The 21528-nt window shown below is 41.3% G+C and overlaps 1 protein-coding gene across 8 annotated transcripts in view; it reads left to right on the top strand.

Moving 5' to 3' along the window:
• The window catches only part of FBXO38 (F-box protein 38), a 56376-nt gene extending 36640 nt beyond the window's left edge, over positions 1–19736 (top strand). For 4 of the 8 annotated variants that reach the window (XM_043598400.1, XM_043598442.1, XM_043598407.1 and 1 more), the window contains 10 exons: positions 2988–3107; positions 4511–4690; positions 6198–6932; positions 11927–12027; positions 12233–12335; positions 15085–15251; positions 16596–16741; positions 17375–17478; positions 18006–18119; positions 19124–19736. In XM_043598400.1, coding sequence (XP_043454335.1) covers positions 2988–3107; positions 4511–4690; positions 6198–6932; positions 11927–12027; positions 12233–12335; positions 15085–15251; positions 16596–16741; positions 17375–17478; positions 18006–18119; positions 19124–19302 — 1949 coding nt within the window. In that variant the 3' untranslated portion in view covers positions 19303–19736. The remainder of the gene's footprint in view (positions 1–2987; positions 3108–4510; positions 4691–6197; positions 6933–11926; positions 12028–12232; positions 12336–15084; positions 15252–16595; positions 16742–17374; positions 17479–18005; positions 18120–19123) is intronic. The other 4 variants (XM_043598424.1, XM_043598433.1, XM_043598452.1 and 1 more) reach the window with 2 other exon arrangements.
• The last annotated feature ends 1792 nt before the right edge of the window (positions 19737–21528 follow it).

The raw sequence follows: 21528 nt of genomic DNA, 5'->3' as shown, positions 1-21528 counted from the left end.
CAGTTAAGCGTACGACTTTGACTTGGGCTCAGGTCATGATCTCACGGCTTGTGAGTTCGAGTCCCGCGTCGGGCTCTGTGCTGACAGCTCGGAGCCCTGAGCCTGCTTTGGATTCTGTGTTCTTCTCTCTCTGCCCCTTCCCCACTTGTGCTCTGTCTCTCTATCAAAAATAAATAAATGTAAAAAAAAAAACCATCTACCAGGTGACATGGCTCCCTTTCTTCAGACTTTCTAGTAGCTTCCTATTGCCTTAGGAAAAAAATCCGGTTTCTTGATTTGGGCCATAAAACCCTACGTGATCTGGCCTGTCCTCACCTCGTGCTTCTCCCCACCTCACCCACCACACTTGTTGCGAGCCAGGCTCGCACCACCTGTTACACTAACTGCTGCCTCTCAGGATGGCCCTCCCTCCATCTTTGCATGGCTGGTTCCTTCTTGGTATTAGGTCTTAGTTTAAATGTTAATCTCAGAGATATCTTTCCGTACCACCTTTTTATTAATTAAGTTACAATTGGCATGCTAGTTTCAGGTGTACCACATGATGATACTTACAAATATGTTGTGAAATGATCACCACAATAAGTCTAGTAGACATCTGCCACCATACATCATTACAGCCTTTTTCTTGTGACGAGAAATGCTAGGATCTATTCTGTCAGTGACTTTGACATATGCAGTACAGTATTAGCTGTAGCCACCATGCTGTACATCGGTCACATCCTCATGACTTGCCGTCAGGAGTTTGTACCTGCTGACCAACTTTCCACCTTAAGTAGCCACCAATTTATTCTCTTTTGTTACATTAAATATTACTATCAGATCTCTTTATTATTGTTTATTAATAGTTCTTCCTTTCCCCAATTAGAGTAACCTCCATGAGAATAGAGATCTTGAATATAATCACTGTTTCTTCGCCCCTGGGAACAGTAGCACGTTGTGGTAGATGCTTAATAAATACTCAAATGAATGAAGATCATGAAAGAAATTAAGTATAAAGTAACTTTTGGATATGATATTAAACACCTAAAAAACCTTATCACATGGACATAGGAATGTACTTCTCTGATGGTTCACCTCTGTCTGGGAGAAATCATTGTAAGCTTTTCAGCGAGGCTTTCTAAGCTTTTCACAATTTGGGGTCCAGGCTACCTGTTTAGCCTTGTTTGCTCTTACACCCTCATCTCAACACAAACACTTTTTCTTTTTTATCACCGGGATACTTACTCTCCAGGAAGATGTAACCTGCATCCTGGTGTATAGGAAGTATCACTTCTTATCAGTGAAAACTTCCCTGCCCACCAGGAAAACCAGTTGTTCCTTTTTTTGTCATTATTCCCCTTGCAGTTGGACTTTTTTAGCACTTAGCAAGTCTCTTCTGACCTTATTCTGCATTTCCGACATCTCTGTTAGAATGTGTGCATTCTCTTTGAGAGCAGGGACTATAAATTCTCCATTTACTCACTGTCCGTATATTATAGGTTCAGGAAACACCTCAGTTCAAATCCTAGCAGATTACTAACCTTTTCCTTAATTGTGCATACAGGAGACTAATAATAGTGCCCTTACAAGATTGCTTTAAGAAATAAGTAAGGTTAGAGTATGGACACGTTGATTACCAACTGCTGTTCATAATTGCTCATAAGAATTAAATGAAGAAAATTGATTGGTCTTTTATCATGACAGGTTTGTATGCAAGGTCAGCCCACCTTTGGGCACTAAATGTAGAATATTGAGGGCTAGAGCTGGGCAGGAATTGGAGATGGGGGGCCGGACATAGGGGGGGAATGTGTTTTAGTGTATATTAAAGACCAAAGCAAATCCCACTGTCCCCATAAAATCTCAGATTTCACAGTTGTATATTCCAGAGACACCTAGCTGAATGGTGTCTTCTGTCATAATCCTATTTTGCCTTGTTGACTGTATGAGTTTGTCTTGTCTACCTAAGTAGATTGTTTAGTTCTTTCAGGAACAGGATCTTGTTTTCTCTTTGTTGGTTTGTTCATTTCACCCAGATGGTTGGTTGGTTGATTGATTTGCCAGCCATAGTCATTGAGCACCCCTAGGTACTGAGGATACAGTGACGAACAGGGTGGACACAGTCTCTGCTGCCCTGTGTCGTGGCCGAGCTGTAATGTGAAGGATGGTACTGCTGTTATCCTGACTCAATCTGAGATCAGGCATACGGGCTTAGGCTGTAAGAGGGCACTAGATGGACGGCCTTGAATGCTGACTTGAGGGATTTGAATTTAATCTTGTAAAAAGCTGGCAAACCCAGGAATTCTTTTATTTAGGGTCCTCTTGGAAAAGTGACCATTTTATCTTAAGAGGATAAACTGATTGAGGTTATTGGTCTGAAACTGCGCTCGTCTTCTGGGAAAATGTAAATAAAATCACACATTCTCATTCACGGAGAGGCATTAGTAACTGCCACGAATTCTTTGATGCCAAACATCTGAGTGGTACTAAAATTTCAAAGTGCACTTAGTTTATTTGTTGGTAATCCTTGTCACGTGTTAGCCAAAAATGATACCACAGCCTCCAGAGAGTAGGAGAGGACACGTACAGTTTGAGCGTGCTTGCCCAATACGTCGTGGTTTCAGCTGGCAGGTACTATCATCGCTTGTAAAATGATCATAAGGCTTCCAGTAGCTGGCACACAGCTGCCTCATAGACCATTCCTGTCAACCTCTTCAGGAATGAACGTGGTGCTTTTCTTCTGCCGGCTGTGTGCCGTTCTCCCTGCTCTCGTCCTCCGGTGATGGACTCGCTCCCCCACGTGCTCCTTTCCCATCGTGATTTCCTGTCCCACGGAATAACTGAGTGCTCCTTGTTCACGTCGGTCTCACGAAGCCCAGTTACAGGCTGTCCTTCCCGAGTGGGCCTAATAATCACAGGGCCGTTCATTTCTCTGGGGTGCCCCAGACTTGCCTGCTGTGGTGGTTTTTGTAGACCTCTCCTGTTTCACTTTGTGTTTATTTTTGTTAAAGCATTGAATGAGATGGAAGACATGGTGCCAGAAGACGGAGAGGTGGTGGCTGCGAGCGGACGGGAGACGGCAGCTCGCAGTCAGGCGGTCATCCCTGTGGATGTTGACGAGGAGCAAGCAGGTAATCCTGTGACTCCCACATTCGTGGTTATGAAAACGCAGGCCTGACTCTAATGAAAGTAAAGCACTCAGCGTGATTTGTTTTTTAATATTGTAGCTAGCGATGTGTTATATGCTATTTATTATTGAGGCCTGCCTGTGTTAGAGTGGTGGTCTTGCTGCACATTTATGTATCTTACTAAGGTCTGGTTAGTTATTTTGTGTAACTGTGGTAACAACTCCTCTTTCTATATTGGTGTTCACACATGCGTGTTTATGTAGAAAGACAGCCCTCAAATTGTGATGGAGAAAGTAAATGACCTGATTAAGTATTTTGCTTGTCCTCTCTCTCCCTTCATTTTGGTGGGGAGGAGCAGGAGTGGAGAGGTTGACCCAGTTTAGTTAACAGAGCAAGATCTAGTCTCCATTTGCCGTTGGGTGACTTACGGCAGGCCATAGAGTCATAAGGCCCCGGAAGATGACCTTATACAACCCTGCATTTTACAGGTGGAGAAACTAATAGTGTTTCAGAATGAATTTGCATAACTCGTTTAAGACCACTCCCCCGGTCATCAGGGGACAGAACTGAAATTACAGCTCAAATTTTTGCACTCCTGGTCTGTTGGAATGCCACCTTGTCTTTGAATTGAAAATATTTTAACTGTCCTTGTTTTAAGTGTCTTACAGATGCAGTCACTTATTCAACAAATATTAACTGAGTATTACTCTGGGCCAGGCATTGTACAGTGTAACAGGAACAAGACAGGCAAGGTTCCTTGGAGCTTACATTTTATCGGTGGAGTGAACTTAAGTCATTTTTCAGAGAGAATTGGGTCATAAGAACTAAACGTTTTTAAGGTATACTACCAAACAGAGAAAACATTTTTTACATAAATGCAGATACTCAAATAACCCAACCGTAACATGCATCGAGCCTTTCAAGAACATACCTGATATATCCAGTGAGATAGTGTGATGCTCAGTTAAAGAAGGCAGAGACTTCTCACCAGTCCTGTAGGTGTCTGAGGTTCGGCCTCATTTCCTTTGTCTTCATTCATACATTTGCAAAATTGGGAGAATAGCCTATTTTTTCAATAGGATTATTTTTAGGATGATTTATGTGACTTTTTCAAATAGTGAAGGTCCTGAAGGTGGCTGCTGTACGATCTTCTGTCTTGATCTGCCTTTAGAAATGCATACTGTTGGTTGGCATATTAATCATACTCAAGGTTTTCATAATGCTTTAAATTTTAAAGTGCTTCCCAGTATCTTATCCAAGCGTATATTCCGTTAATGTGAGTGGTAAGAGAGGCTACTTAGAGCCATAGCATCTCCGTGAGTCCAGATCCTTGGAAACAGTACTTAAAGTGACAGCCTTTCTTCTTGGCAAAAAGTAACTGTTCGGCCTGTGCTTTTGTGTTTTAGGACCCAGTGGTCTTCAGCGTGTTGTAAAACCAACCCCAATTACTGTTCATGATTCAGAGAGTGATGATGAGGAAGACAGTCTAGAACTTCAAGAAGTCTGGATTCCTAAGAATGGTGCTCGGCGTTACTCTGAGCGTGAAGAAAAATCTGGAGAGTCCGTGCAGTCCAGGGAATTGTCAGGTGAGAGATGTTGTCTTGCCGGGACCTGTTAGTGGGAGTCATCATGAGAATTGACAGACAACACTTGACCTTTGTATAATGTGTCCTTACCACAACTTGTGGTGCAGTTAACGTATCCTTACGGAATGTGACAGGAGGCGAGAAGAGCAGTAGCCCAAGGGGGAGGGGAATCTGGGTGGTGCTCTCGAGGGCAGGTGTAGCACAACAAAAATATTCTGGAATCAAGGCTCAGGGAAGAAAAGACGTGAGGATTACTTCCACAGTAGAGGCTTTGTGGCATCAGGGTACCAGGGATTAGTGAGAGGCCTGGGCCTCACATGGGGGATGACCCCCGAGGCATCCAGAACAGTGAGGAGACAACCACTCCCCAGTTGACAGTCTGTCCAGGTGTGCTTAGTGAATGTTGGTGGCTAGTTTGGTGCTTGAGGGAGTCCTGAAGTGTGTTCTTACAATCCCTGCCTCCCTTTGTATCTTAGTCAACAGCCTTCTACCCTTTTTCCTCACCAAGAAACTATAATTGTCTTAACCTTCAGTTCGCTCTTCTTCCTTGTCTCTCCTTCCCTTCTGTTTCTCAGAACCACATGCTTACCACTATGAGAAAGGATGAGGTTTTTACAAATTGTCCACTAATTTCCCTTGGGTACCCTACACCTTAATGTGTTTGAGTGCTCAGTATACATTTAACACTGAACCGGGAATATATACACACTTCTGTGTGGAAAGCTCGGTTCTTTAGACTTGGAATTGTTTACTAACCAATGACTGATTACTCAATTCTCATTTTGTTCCTTTACAGAAATTCGGGTATCTTCACACTGTGGTTGAAAGGGGCTTTTACAGAAACTCAAATTTAGGAAAAGGAATGTGACCAGCTGACTAATGTTTCCTAGAAAGTTCAGTTTCTGAATTTAGGAACTAGATCTTCTGTCAGCCAGACAAAATCTTATTGAAGTATTCTTTTATGTACTCATTGAGCCTTACTGTGCCCCAGGTACTATGTTAAGTGCAGTGAGGGATGCAGAGATGAAGACGTCATGACCCCTCTCTCTCTAGGGAACCTCTAGTCTGGTCGAAGAGTTGGGTCAGAAATCTAAACAGTAATATTACAGGGCATATACTACGGGGCTTTGGGTGGGGGTGCAGAAGAGATTGGACAGAGGTGAAGGCTGAAGAATTGGTGAGAACAAAGGCCCTGAGGTAGCAAGGCAGGGTAGGTTGAGAGACAGGTTTGGGCTATAGTGTGTAGAGTGTATATAGAGGGGACGAAACCAGAAGGGTAGTTTGGCATTAGATCATGATGGGCCTTGGAGGCTGAACTGAGGAGAATAAACCAGGTAGGCAGTAGAGACCACAGGGAGTTTTTTGAGCAGCTGAGTGATGTCACCATTATGCTCTAGGAAAACTAGTGTACGTTGTTTCCTGTTCCAGATTTACTCTTGCCTTTTGTCCAGAATTTGTACTGAAATCTTTTCTTTTCCTCGGGCCGTTCTTCTTTTTCTGTAAGCAGTAAGTGGAAAAGGCAAGACTCCACTTCGAAAGAGGTACAGCTCCCATCAGATGGGCCAGTCGAAGCAGTGTCCCCTCGAGGAAAGCAGCTGTGAGAAAGGCTGTCAGGTCACCAGTGAGCAGATCAAAGCCGATATGAAAGCAGCTAGGGATATTCCTGAAAAGAAAAAAAACAAGGATGTGTATCCCAGCTGCAGCAGCGCCACCGCCAGCACAGCGGGAGCCTCCAGCTCACACAGCACTGCTTCTCAAAGCCCCGACTTTGTAAGGACGGTGAACAGCGGCGGCTCTTCCGAGCCTAGCCCTTCAGAAGTGGATGTGTCCAGGCAGTGTGTCTGCTCCCCCGGTGGGTCAGAGGACTCTGAGGCCATGGAGGAGGGAGATGCAGAGAGTTCTGTCTGCCCCAGATGCTGCTGTCACAGGCCCCAGGAACCCCAAAGGAGAACTAGCAGGTGTTCTGATGAGGAACGTCCTTCAACCAGCCGAGCCTGTGTTGTGAATGGCCCGGATGGTACGAGATCCGCCTTTTCCTTTAGGACTCTGCCACAAGGGGGGTCTTCAGGCCCAGCACATGATGAGAGGACTAATGGGAGTGGCTCTGGGGCTACAGGTGAGGACAGGAGGGGGAGCTCCCAGCCTGAGAGCTGTGACGTGCAGTCTAATGAAGACTACCCTCGGAGGCCCCTAACAAGGGCGAGGAGCAGACTCTCCCATGTACCGCTGGTATCTGAGTCAGGTATGACAATGCTGCCAGGATTAGCGACTGCAGGTTAGGCCTTGACAAGGGCATGAGCTCATTCTATATGTTTTCTTGCCTAAAGCCAGTTTGGCGGATTGAATTGTGTGTTGGGGGATCTGTGATCAATCATGCAGAGTTTGAACTTATTTTCAGCGGTGGGGGGTGGGGGCGGGGGCGGAGGGAGGTGTGTAAAAGAGCTTGTAAAACATCCACCCCAGGAAAACTCAAATAGTCAAGCCGCTAAGAGAGATATAATTGTGTGTATATTGACCCTAAATACAGTACTGATGCTGATGTCTAAGTCCCGTGTGACTCTGCTCCCATCCCACACTGAGGGGAGTCGTAACCCTCAGTGAAGCTTTAAACCTTAGCCAAAGGGTGAGGACCTCAAGTTGCCGAGGCTGGGGAACGTAACATAGGGGTTTGCCCCTCTGTCTGCCTCTGCAGTACTTAGTAGTTTTTCCTGAAATCTAGTTTTGCTTCCAGGTAGGTTTGCCAAGAGATGAGCAGGTAAGTGGGTAATTTAGCTGAGAATTCTTTTTGGTGAAAATACACTGAAAACATATATATATGTATGTATGTGTGTAATTTCATTAATATTTATGATGTATATGTCAAGGCATTGGGTTGGGTGGGGTAAGCATATTTCTCAACCATAGTTTTTATTTCTGACCTTATTTTTAAGTAATCTCTCCTGTTTTATTAAGTCATGAATAGCTATCAATGAATAATAATATATTTTAATTTTTTCCAGGTCTCCCTCACTTTTAAAATCTTAAAATCCGCTCCAGAATGTAGTTAGGGTGTTTTTGTTTACCAAATAGAACTGAGCTTATCAAATCATGTGGAGCTAAACTAAAAAAAAAAAAAAAAAAAAAGCTTTCCTAAGATAAATATGAGCTCTTCCTTCACTGTGTGCTAATCATCATAGTAGCATAAACTCATAATTAAATATAAGTTCTACTTCAACATTTCACTACGGTTTACAGACACTAGTTCTGGCGTACGACGAAAATACTTCCCCAAGCTGGAATTTTAAGTGTTTTATCATATCGTTTTTTTTTTTTTTAATGCATAACGTAAAATTCACCATTTTAACCATTTTGAAGTATACATTTCTTTGGCAGTAAATACATTCACATTGTTTTGCAACCATCACCACCATGTATCTGAACGTTTTCATCTTCCCAAGTGGAAACTGTGTGCGCATTAAACGGAAACTCCCCATGACGATGCCTTTTGTTGCATGGTTTTTCATGGTTGTAAAGTCACATCTACAAGTTTCCCCTTTCTGATTTCTTTGTTTTTCTGCCGTGGAAGACCTTCCTTGAATATGCCTCCAGTCATTGTTTACATCTGATTTGTTTTTCATTTGTTTATTTTAGCTCTTTATTTTAACCTGCAGGCGGTGAGCTTTATTTTTTTATTCCAAATTGTCACTAAGTTATTTCAGTACTATTCATTGACCTCCATTCTCATTCTTTTGAGATGCTTTTTTATCACGTACTTTACATATACTTAGGTTTATCTCTGGCCATTCTGTTCTGTTCCCGTGTTCTGTCCTCTTTCATTCTTCTTCTTCAAAATTTCCTTGGCTAGTCATGCATGTCTCATTCATTTTTATGGTTGTATTTTATAATGATTTTGTCAGGCTCCACAAGCAAATCTTGGTTTTTGTTTAGAATTCCATTACATCGATCTACTGAAAAGATAATTGTCATTTTTACAGCATGGAGTCTTCCCACTTAGGGACTGTTCTGTCTCCCATTTTGTCCTTTGTCCCTGAGTAAACTTTTCAGTTGCTGCTGTTTTGGGGGGTTTTGTTTTGTTTTTGTTTTTAATGTAAATCATTCATGTTCTGTTACCCTCTTTACCATTTCCTTCGGACTTGTTTCAGGACTAGAACTTGTCTTAGCTGAAATAATTCTCTAGAAATAAAAAAAAAATCTCATTTTTACTTTTTTAGGTAAATTACATCTGTTTTCTTGTGTGATTTTTTTTCAATTTGAGAAGGCTTCTAATGTGTGTGTAGCTGATCGTACAGTAGATATATGATTTCCTCATATTTTTTTAAACAGTACAAATGTCCATTTACGTTCAGTAACAGCTTTTCTAGAGAAATGTCAAAGTGCTAATTTTAGTATTATCTGGATCTCATTTGGAAAGAACAAGTTATTTGAGTGGCTTTCAACTTGCTATTTTTGATCCAGCATGTTTTTTGATATCTGTTGGCCATTCTGCTCTTCAGAGTTTTAAGGAGAAAAATACAGACTAATAAAAGAACAAACTTGATCGAGTGTTATGGATTTTTTAATATCACTTTATCAAAGAAAATGTTTGAGCTTTTACTTTGGTTTTCTTATGTAGTGTTAAAACTGTTAGAAGCTAACGTAGTTATGTCATGAATTCTTATTTTCGGAATAAATGACTGTAAGTTGCTCTTTGTATCCTCACTGTATACTTTATAAAATAAATATCACAAAAATAACTAATTGGATTGTCAAAGAATAGCATTTAAGATTAATATGGTATGGTTCTCATAAATACTAACCTCTTTCCCTGACATCCCAAGACTGAATTGGTTTGTTTTCTGTATTTCTGTAGCATCTTCTACGCCAATGTTAACTATACTGTGTCATAATTCTGTGTTTTACTGTCTGTCTTTCCAATAGACTGAGCTCCATGAGGGCAGGGAGAGTGTCTTCTTGTTTGCAATTTTATTCCCAATTTCTAGCATTGTGTGTTACATGGTTTGGGGCTCAGTGAATAATTGTCAACTTAATAAGTGGTAGGAACCAACATATGAGGTATGTTGATGCTGGTGGATGTATGAAATCACTATGAATTGTTCTTAAACAAAGAGGGAAGCATGAGAAGAAAAAAAAAATGACAAATTCTTTTTTTCTTTTACCATGGGAAGGAAGCCTTTGTTTTTGATGCTTATCTACATATAAAGTGTGACTCAGTTTTGTAACTTTTCTTAGAAAATATGAACTGCCAATTTGGGCACTCTGGAGAGCAGGAAATTTAACCTTGAACCCCATGTTCTGATCAATTAAAGGGGAGAGGAAAGAGAGCAATCCAGGAAGGTGAAAAGTTTGAAAATCAGATCATGAAAAGAGAATGCTAAGAGAAGATTCTACTTTCAAAATTGTCCTGAAGGAATTGAAACAGACTTTTTTTTGTTTTTTGTTTTCATTTTTGGGGTACTGGGAGACAAACCAGTTCCCATTATTGATTATGACTTTTGTCTGCCATGTGACATGTGCTGCGTTTAGCAGGTTCCTTGTCAATAAAGATGATGAGATTTTACATGACGTTCCTTCAGGAATACTGTGGAAGAAGGCCTTTAGTGGGTTAGCTAGATCAGTAGTCCTCATCTTTTTTCTGAAACCCCAGGGTTTTGTTTGGGTTCAGGGTCTTTAGCGGAAGATTGATGGGTAGAACTCTGAGGCTCCCTTTTAGGTTTCACCAATAGCAGCTGCTTCCAGTGGGTTTGCATAGTAAGATTTCCCAAAGATTTCAGATGGTGGAGGAAAGGTTCTGGTGTGTAAAAAGAAAAGCACTTAGATTAGATCTCTAGAGTCGTCTCTAGCCCAAGCCTCTGGGAATTTGCAGTATTTGCACGTTGTTTCCCTGTCTTTCTTGCTAACCGTTGACGTTTGAGGTTACAGAAGTACCAAGTAGGATGAAAGCAGTGTGGTGAGATTTAATTCATGAAGATCAACCTAATTGCATGCAGTAAATGCTCTGCTACAGAATGCTTATCAAAAATGAGGACGGTGATTTTTTTTTTAGTGTCTTGTCTTAGAATGTATATGTGCTTGTTAAAGTTTTAGAGATGAATTTAGACCTTGCATTTAGATAAAATCAAGATAACACTTGCTTTCGTAATTAAACTATCATGTGTTACAACAACACTAGTAAATGAGTCAGGGCCTTACTAAGAAGGATCTGGCAGATAAATGAGACCACAGGTTTTCTAGCATAGTGACGAGCACTAGATGGCCTGGCATTGCCTCCTGCTTCCACCCTTCCATGACGGCAGGCTCTTCTGGTGTCCCATGTCTCTATTTCCTCGTGTGTAAAACAGGGAGAATAATCTCTCTCAGAGGGCTGTTTTAAGGATTAAATTAGTTAATACAAGTAAAACACTTAGAAAAGTGCCTGACACACAGTAAGTGCTCAGTAAATATTTGCCATTATTGTTATTCCATTTACGTATCCGTCATGCATTTCGGTGAACGTTGAGTTCAATTCGTTCAGTAAATGTTCATTTTAGATCATTGCTAGTGGCTGACATTGACTCAAAGGTGAAATAAAGCGGTCTTGTTGCCTTCAAGGAGCTTTCGGTATAAGTTGAGAAATAAGTTTTCAGGGAATTACAGAACCATTTATAAGGTTTGGGGACCCAGGTGATTTGTTAGAGCAGGTGGTATTTGAGCTAGACCTTTCAGGAATGGATCGAATTTCAGAAAGTGAGGTCAGGAAAAGGTGTTCTGGGCAGAAGGAGCTAGAATGATTTTTGGCTTCAGATGCATTGGCAGTGTCAGATGACCAGGACATGGAGTAGGATAAAATTAAGAACAGGTGTCAGCCCTTGAAACATATTTACTAAGTTAGTAATTTACTAAGTTAGTAATTTAAAGTGGTTTAGCAGGAAAGTGGGGAGTTTAATTCACCAACAGTATTTTAGGATGAGTTGAGTGACTAAAGATGGGAATGTTAACTAGATTGCCGAGGCATGAAAAGGGATAACCTATTTGATGTCAGGAAGTCTGAGATCCTGGAGGGTGATGTTGTTTTGGAATAGTCAGTTGGAAATAGCAGTTATGTTCTATTGGGATATAATCCGATTATATTCTGTTGGGAACCAAGTCCTAGATTTGAGAGTCACCTTGACAGAGTTCATACATACGCAGTTGAGCGCATTCTCTTGGAGGAAAGAAAGCTAAAAGCTGAAGTTTGGATTTTCCTCTTGCCTTTTCTAGAGGTTGCCAAAACAAAGCCACGGCATGCCATGAAGCGGAAACGGACAGCAGATAAGTCCACCAGTACCAGCGACCCTGTGATTGAGGATGACCATGTGCAGGTGAAAAAAAAACCCTCGCTTAACTTTCAGTCTAGCCAAGGTCCTGAATAATGACTCCAGATTCCATCTTTATACATATAATTTTTTTGCCCTAAAAGAGAAGAAATTGGTAACAGCTGCTTTGTAGCTTGTGCCAATGAAAACATTTAAGCTTTAAAAAAACATCTGCAGAAAGATACATCATTTAAAGTTTCTCTCTTTGTAGGTCCTCGTATTAAAATCCAAAAATCTTGTTGGAGTCACTATGACCAACTGTGGAATCACAGATCTAGTGCTAAAAGACTGTCCCAAGATGATGTTCATCCACGGTATGTCTTAAGGCCTGGGTCATACAAGAGCGTCAAGAATGAGTTTAAAGAATTAAGGACTCATAAATACTACAATAACATTTCTTTTTTTTTCCAAGGAATCATTACGTCGGGTTATTTGTCATTCTGTCCTTGTTGTCATTCTCAGTTACTCCATAGTGTTTGTGAGGGACCGTGTGCAGAGGCTTCTTCTTATAAAATAGCCTCTCCTCTGCTTTCCTCCAAGTGGTAATTGTTACTTGATCTAACAGAGCAGATTAACAACATGTATGGGCTTTGGAGTCCGGTCGATCTCAGCTTGAGTCCTGTCCCTACCATTTGCCAAGCTGTAGGACATTGGACAGCTTTTGTGTTCATGTTCTGTGGGCACTGGTGACTGGGCCTGAGGTGCTTAACGGCTCTAGATTTGATTGACGTGGTTGATCATCACCTCAGTTCCTGGCATAATATCTTTAGTCCAGGCCCCACTTTTCTTCTCAGTCCGCGTGTTTCCAGTCCATCTTTACTTACGTACATGTTTACCTCTGAACGAATAACAGGGTGTTAACTTGTGTGAGCTTTTATAATTTCAGATATATAGTATGCCCATTTTTCCATTTTCACTCAAAATTATAGTTTTGATATCTATCCGTGTGGAATTATGAAGCTATGACATGTTTGTTGCCTTGGACAAGTTCTATATTCTCTGTGTTCATCTTTTTCAATCTGTAAAGTGTGCATAATTATGCTTACCCTATAAACACATATTTGTGAGGATTAAGTGCAGTGATGTGTGTGCACATGTGTGTGTCTATGTGTATATGTACACGTACACGTAGTAGAGGGTCTGACCTCTAAAAGCTTACCAGATGTTAATTTTTATTCTATTAGTGTTGCAGTATTAGGGGCTTCCTTTTTTTTTTTTTGCACTTTTATGTTACTGGTAATAAACAAAGCTAGGTAATCCTTACCAGTTTGTCATAAACCAGGAGAATCCCAGAAAGAAGAGATAAAACTAAGAAATAAACCCTACCTCTCTCCTGAATTCTAGAAAACTCTAGACCCTATGTTCACCCTTAAGAGTGGTACTTTACTCCATTCCAACCGATGAAGTTTTAGACTGTCTACTGAACGACTGTCTACTTGTAAAACACAATAGGGGCACATCAAAAGCTCAGGGGTGATAACAGCAGGGCAACCCCGGCAGTGCTCCCCGCTCTGAGGTCTGAGAATCTTCCTCTCAGCCTTTGGACTCTGCTGCCTTTTGACCTCTCATTCGTTTCTCTGTTCATCTCTTGGAGAATCTGACTGGCGCCTGACGCTGATGATTCATTCACCCCATGTCTTCTCTAAAGGTGCACATTGAAACCTGTATCACCATCTCGTCCGCTCTCTTTTCCTCCTTTCCTGTCCCCTGCCCTGCTTGCCCTTCTTCCTGCCAGGTCACAGAAGGAGAAAATAAGCCAGAAAGACAGAGACTTGGCTCAGCCCTCTGACATCAAGCTGGTTACAGGGAGGTGGGGACATCTGGGTCAAGGACATCATGAGGTGTCTTATTAAAGAAATCAAGCGTATCAGTTTGATTATGGTTTTATCTCTTCTATCTGATTGTCTCTTGAATTGGACTAAGTTGAAGTCCATAGTAAAAATTGGATTAGAATGAACTTTGAGGTTAAAAATAGAGGAAAGGGATATTTTTCTGAAGTTGAACATACTGTTGCAGTTAAATGCATTTATTATGTAACAGTTATTTTTCTTTATAATCCTACACTTTACATGTTAAACAGGGAGAATATTTAATCGTGTTTTCAGGCCAGCATTTTTTTAAATATATTTTTTTAATGTTTGTTTATTTTTGAGAGAGAGGAGAGAGACAGCATGAGTGGGGGAGGAACAGAGAGAGGGAGACACAGAATCCGAAACAGGCTCCAGGCGCTCAGCTGTCAGCACAGAGCCTGGTGTGGGGCTTGAACTCACAGACTGAGATTGTGACCTGAGCCAAAGTCAGACGTTGAACCGACTGAGCCACCCAGACATCCCTCAGGCCAGCATTTTTAATAGAACTCTGCAGTGATGAAAATGTTCTGTATCTGTACTGTTTGATATGGTAACCACTGGCCACATGTGACTATTGAACATTCAAACTGTGGCTAATGCCTGATGAACTAAAGTGTTAATCTTACTGCATTTTAGTTAATAGAAATTTAAAAAGCTACAGGTGGCTAGTGGCTACCACATCGAACTATACAGCTTCAGACCAAAGTATCCAAATATTTTTGGGTCTTTTAAGGTTTTCTTTTTATACTTATGATAGGAATTGAAATCAACTCGGCTCGTTTCCTGTGGGTGAATGTAAAATAATATATGGAAATTATTCTAGGTTTATTTGAACATTACCCATAAAATTTAACCGTTACCATCATTCATTCTTTTCAGTAAATCTTTTCTAAACAATTTGTATGGTTAAGCAAAGTCATTCTCTGGAATGTGGACTCCTCAAAGTAAAATCTTAGGAAAAAGTTCCTTCAGTGGGAGGGAGTGACCACCTTCTTTTGAACAGGGCAGAATCATGTTTTCAAATCACTTTGATAACTGTTAGTTGTACTTTATGAGAGTACTTGACCTGTGTTAAAGATGTTCATGTCTGCACCATCTTTTGCTAATATAAGTCGGCCCGGTCCTCCAAAGATCATTGTCAAGTGGGCGGTACACTGACTGCTATATTACTTTGTACGACCTATTCATGGAGCTTATCGTTTCCATTTTGTAGCTACCAGGTGCAGGGTACTGAAACATTTAAAAGTAGAAAATGCACCAATCGTAAATCGATTTGACTACGCACAGTGCAAGAAACTGAATATGGATCAAGTACTAGACCAGATCCTACGGATGCCTCCTGAGAGAAACCGCATCATATACCTCCGCCCGATGCAGCAGGTAACGAGCTCTGCTCTTTTCTGAGGGATGTTGCAGTGATTTTTTTTTTTTTTTTTTTAAGTCTCCCACCTTTTTGGACTTGGGATTTAGTCATTGGCTCAACCCGTGGTCATGATTCTTTAGATTCTACACAGTTCTTTTAGCCATACTAGACCACCTTGCCAGTCTTCCTCATTAACGTTTCTCTGTTAGATTTTTGTGGGTTCTTACCAAGCAACAGGATGAGGGCAGTCGTTGAAGTACTTATTAAAAGTTGCCCGTTAAGAACACAGACTCTGGTTTCAGACCGCCTGATTCACATTCTCATTCACTGACAGGGAGCGGATTACTTAGCTGCTTTGCCTTAGTTTTTTCAGCTATACAATTAGACTAAAAACGTACACTTACTGTGATAGTTAAATTAATATACGTAGTGTTAGAACAGTTGCATATAGTAAGCAATCCTTTGATAGGTCCTATCCTCCTTATTAATTTTTTTCTTTTTATTGTATCTCTATGAGAAGATGGATGTTAGTTGAACCTGTTATGTTAACATTTCACAGTATAGGTAAATCACACTGTCCTGCTGTATGTCTTACATTATACAGTGATGTATGTCAATTACTTCTCAGTAACACTGAGGGAGATAAAAAGTGCAAACATACGTAAGACTCTGCTTGGTGTGATGCCAAAATAAAGTTTAAAGGAAATAGTATATAATTGTTGTAGTCACTGTTTGAGCCTGGCCCCAAAAGATTCATTTCAACAAACACATCCTTTGTTTATAATTTTGGGGGGCTGAAAAATCCACAGGGCATCATCCTTCTCTCGAGAAGTTTGCCTTTCTGGTAGGAGTAGACACGTATGCCACTAAGATGGTAGGATGGGATTGCAGAAGAGAGATGGGGAAGAGGGCACTCCATGAGAAGAAAGCAAGTGAGTAAAGGCCACAAGGGGGGCAAGGAAATGTGTTCTGCCATTAGGATTGGCAGTGGGCCAGTTTGGATAGAGGATAGAACAGTACACATCCGCAGCTCTATGACACAGCCAGTACCTACACCTGTGAAAGACATACTCCGAAGTGATTTCCTGGGGTCACTTACCTGCATCTGGATTCCTTGCTGTAGTGGGCATTTATATTAATATGACCATGAGATGGAAATCAGGGAGATTGCCAGGTAGAAAAATTTTGCTGAGCCCCACTCCCCACATGGCCAGCTGTGCTCAGGACTGAATTTGACTTTCAAATCTACCCGAGACTTTAAAACTGAGGTCCCGAAGAAAGATTGTTCATGCTCTAAGGAGCTAGATTTCTAAGGCATTCACTTTCTTTGTCCAAAGCCCTCTCTGTGATGTCTTCCCCAGGTGGACACACTAACATTGGAACAGAAGCTCTTTAGTGGTCCCTACCCCTATCACATCTGTATTATCCACGAGTTCAGTAACCCTCCCAATGTCCGGAACAAAGTGCGTATCCGCAGCTGGATGGATACCATAGCAAACATCAATCAGTAAGTCATCTGTGGTCCCTGGAGGCCTTTTCAGTCATTGCCTATGGGAGGGGTTCCCAGAAACACAACCTAGTTGTTCTTTATTGTAAATGATACTTGTCTGGGCTTTTCAGGCACCGAAACATATGAAATATAACATGTAAAAAAAAACTGAGGGAAATGGGGACTTAAAGTGCATGCATGCGTATTTGTAACTTTATTTCTGAACTTAGAGAAAAATTGCAGGAACAGACTGTACGTATACATTTGACTTCATTCCTTTAGCCTTAGGGCATGGAAAAGATAAAATTAAAGATCTTAAAACTGTGACATTTTGTATCATCAGAAAATTGGACTTTTTATGCCTTTGTTATATAAATGTTTTATTAAGCACCTTACACAAACGACATTTGATTAGAGAGTGGCTTTCTCTCTTTCCCCGATAGGATTTTGAAGGTAGTGAAGAAAGTAACTTTGAACTGACTAGATATGTTATCCTCTTCTCGTCTTCTGCTTCTGTTAGCTATTTAATACTTCGTTTGAGATGCTCCCTAGAATCTAGGCCTGATACAATTTTGACAGTCCTTTCTACCCCACACCCCAACATTATTTCCGGTTTTGTAATTTTTAATTTTTTTTTTTTGTTGCCTCCAGAGAGCTCATTAAGTACGAATTCTTCCCTGAAGCCACGCGAAGTGAGGATGATTTAAAGAAATATCCCAAGTACCCGTGGGGGAGAGAAATCTATACTTTAGAAGGTGAGCATTTACAAATGGCTGGGAAGCTAAATTAACTAGCTGGTTAACTAACTAGATGGAGAGACAGGTCCTAAGGAAGAGAGGAGTGGGAGCCTTACAGTTTGTCAAGGTGATGGGTGTTTTGACTGTCTGCAGGTAGCAGGGGCCAGATAAACCCTACTCTCCCTGTGTGAGTCATTGCCATCCCCCACCTAATCAGAAGCAGTGTCGAAACACAAAAGGTAGAAGAAAATTAAACTTGCTGTATAGTCTGAGAGTTGGAAGTGACTTTAGGGCACCTGTCTCAACTTCTTCATTTTATATAAAGAGAGGGAGAAAGCGAGGCTTTTCCAGGAACCAGAGGGTGACCAAGGTCACATGACCAAATAGCAGCAGAGCTAGAATTAGAATGGACCCTTCTGGTCCAGCCCTTTTTTGCCCATCGTGAATGAAAGCACACTTTACATTGTGCTTACAGGACACTACCGTGTTTGGCCCCGTCCTTACTGCCCCGGCCGCAGCGCTGTTAACGTGTCGTCTTCTTTCAGGGGTTGTGGATGGAGCTCCGTATTCCATGATCTCTGACTTCCCTTGGTTGAGATCATTGCGGGCAGCAGAACCCAACAGCTTCGCCAGATATGACTTTGAAGACGATGAAGAAAGTAATTATGACCTGACTTGATTTGTATTCTCCAGTTTGAGTATATCCTGCTGTGTTAGATGCTTCATACTTCGTTTGAGTTAAAAGCAGTGTAGCCTGTAACTGCTTCCTGTATAATTGTTTTTATTTGCTTTTTGTTAGCGTTCGCTTCTCCCCCCGCAAACAGCAGCTCTAAATTTGTACAGTAATCAGTTGATTTACTAGGGATATATGAAGGTTGGCGGGCAGGAGTCCTTGAGACAGATTTTTCTAGCTAGATATTTTTATTACCTAAATGTTTATAATTTTCTTGCTCTTTATTAAGAGTTTGTCAACTATATTATTTTGAAATTGTTCCATTTATGCTAATTATATGAAAGGATCTTTTGAATATAGTTCTTCTCTGAGTGTTAGCACTCTTGAGTACCCATTTGTAGGAAGTTTTTAAAAAACATTTTAGGAGGAGGGGCGCCTGGGTGGCTCAGTCGGTTAAGTGTCTGACTTCGGCTCAGGTCATGAACCCACGGCTTGTGGGTTTGAGCCCTGCGTCGGGCTCTGTGCTGATAGCTCAGAGTCTACTTCGAGTTCTGTGTCTCCCTCTCTCTCTGCCCCTCCCCTGCTCGCCCTCTGTGTCTCTCTCACACATCTTCAATGTGTTTCAAATAAACATTGAAGAAAAAAAAATATATATATATATATATGGTGAAGAAAAAAAAATATATATATATGGTGAAGAAAAAAAAAATATATATATATGGTGAAGAAATAGATTTGAAAAACTACACGTACATGTATACATGACTTACCTGTCTGGTGCGTTGTCAGCTTGGGCCTTTAATCATGCATGCTGTCTTGGGCACCAAACATGGCATGTCTGTAATAAGGGGACCCATTTCAAGAGCTGAACATATTTCCGTCCCATCGCATTACAGGATATAGGCATATCTCATGGACCGGCTTAATCAGGGCCTTTCCAAATGATTCTGGTAATCATACGTGTTTCCCCTTTACTTTCTAATTTCCAAGGCACCATCTACGCTCCTCGAAGGAAAGGGCAGCTGTCTGCAGACATCTGTATGGAAACAATAGGAGAGGAAATCTCGGAGATGCGTCAAATGAAGAAGGGTGTGTTTCAGCGAGTAGTGGCAATTTTTATCCACTATTGTGACGTCAATGGGGAGCCGGTTGAAGATGACTACATTTGACTGGTCCCTCCTACTCTCCAGGTATTCTGGCGGAAAGCCGCTGGGGTCGCTCAGCTGCCGCCGAGGGCCACAGGGATTCAGGGCATGCAGTTTGGAAGCCCTGGCACATTTTGGTATATAGGAAATGTACAAGGAACACTGAAGTTGTATACAAAGATTTGTACATAAAGAAAACATACAAAGACAGTTCCTGAGTACCAACTTTATATCATATGTTTATACAATTTAATTTAAGAATTCATTTTAATGAAGGCAGATAATTGGAAAGAGTTCATTTCGTTCATTTTCGTTCATTTTTCCTGACTTAGTTCATAAAGTGTCACTTTTTGGCTGAGCCCCCAATTTACTATATTCTTGATAATCATTGTCATCCCCTTAAATCTGTGCCTTTTTCTTCTCGAGCAAAGCTGTTTGAGTAAATCTGTTGAAGAGTCTTTTTGTGTCTTGTGTGCTTTTTTTGTGTTATGATTAAAACCAACTAAACCCAATAGTCAGAGGCAACTTTATGTTTGTGTACAAAATGGTGTGTTTTTTTTTCCCCTTAGTATTATAGTTGCCGTATTTCTTAAAATGAAATAAAAAGATTCATGAGTTTAAAAAAAAAAAAAAAAACTGAGTTTGAGGGGGGAAATGGAAGTTTCCAAAGCATTTCTAGTTATTTATTTCCACATTCAATTGTGTATATGCTTTATCTTGAATATAAAAATAAAAGTTTATTAAAAACTTTTTTCTGGCCTTGGATCTGAATCCCTCTTTTCAAAGAAGAGTAGCAGCTACTGTACAGAAAAGGAACGTGTAGATTTGTGTCTAAGATTTCAGCGTAATCCAGTTTCTCATCTCTTTTTCTCTACAATTCAGTGGCTGCAAGATGTTCAACTCGAACTCTTACGTGATGGAACAGTGAGAAGAGCAGAATTTCCCCCAAATACCTCGTCACCATGAGATGGCCTTTCTCCTTTCGCAGGGGGAGAAATTACCCTAATTTGGCGGTGATACATGCAATATTATGTGTAGGGCCAGGGGTCAGGAGCACGAAAAGCTTTAAAGCGATACCTACGTTCGAGGGACAGCGTTGCCACTGGCTAGCTGAGTGACCTCAACAAAACGTTTAAACCGAAATTCTGTGGAAAAGTGTTGCCCACCCTCTCCGAGTGGCCATACGTGCTTCGGGTGTGTATGAGGTGTGAGGGCTCTTAGAGACTGCCCAGGCCAAGCTTTTCACTTACAGGAGATTAATTGAAGCTCAGAGAGGGAAATTTTCTCACTTAATGGTCGAGAACCGGTTAAGGCACTTCAAGGGTCATTCCCATTGGGCTGCCTCCCTATCTATCGTTAATGTCCACAGAAATATGTAGGGACGCCAGAAATTCACACACTAAAATAGAATGGTAATCAGTGTCTCTCGCCAGAGTTCTTTTCTGAAGACAAAATTCTGTTAACACTGGGAAGAATGTCCAGTACGCCATTGAGTCCAGTACGCCATTACCTTGTATTTAACTCCACTAATCTCCCTTTTAACTAAAAGAGAGTGTTGTACTCTGCAGGTTAGAGGTGTGACCAGCAAAAAGCAGGAAACAAATTACAAAACAATCTAGATATTTCAAACTACTACAAAACCCCCAACACTTAGACTCCCAGCTACCCTGTTTTTTCAGGTGTAACCATAGTCACCAAATCACGGAAACGATGCTTAGATGAGCCGCTAGAGGCCGCTGCTTTCTAACTTAGTGGTTTCTTACCGGCTCCTCTCCTCGCCCGCTGTTAGAGCAAGTGCAGTGGGAAGCGCTAAAATCCTTCTCAAGATACCCAGGTTGGAACAAATAAAAAAAGCAGCAGTCTTGGAAGAAGACGACGATAGTGACGTTTGGTCGGTGTCTATGGAATGAAAGGCTGGATAGCGATTGCCCTAGAGCAGGGGTCGGCACACTTTTCGCACAGGGCCAGATAGTAATTACTTGAGGCCCCACATGGCAGTTACCCTGGTGTTGGAGCATGAAAGCAGCCACAGAGCCTGTGTCAACCAGTGGGCATGGCTGTGCTACAGTGAAACTTTATTTGTGGACACGGATTTGAATTTCCCACAATTTTCACGTGTCACGAGATACCTTGTCTGCCAACCACTTTACAAAGTAAAAGCCATTCTTAGTTTACAGACCGGAGCATCTGGCCCCCGGGCCACACACCTGCCATAGACAACTGAGCTGCCCCGCCATCCATTCAATTGCT

The sequence above is a fragment of the Prionailurus bengalensis genome, chromosome A1 (assembly GCF_016509475.1).
Source record: "Prionailurus bengalensis isolate Pbe53 chromosome A1, Fcat_Pben_1.1_paternal_pri, whole genome shotgun sequence".
Classification (NCBI taxonomy): Eukaryota; Metazoa; Chordata; class Mammalia; order Carnivora; family Felidae; genus Prionailurus; species Prionailurus bengalensis.
Note: the sequence above shows the minus strand (reverse complement) of the source record. Positions and strands in the feature narration are given on the sequence as shown.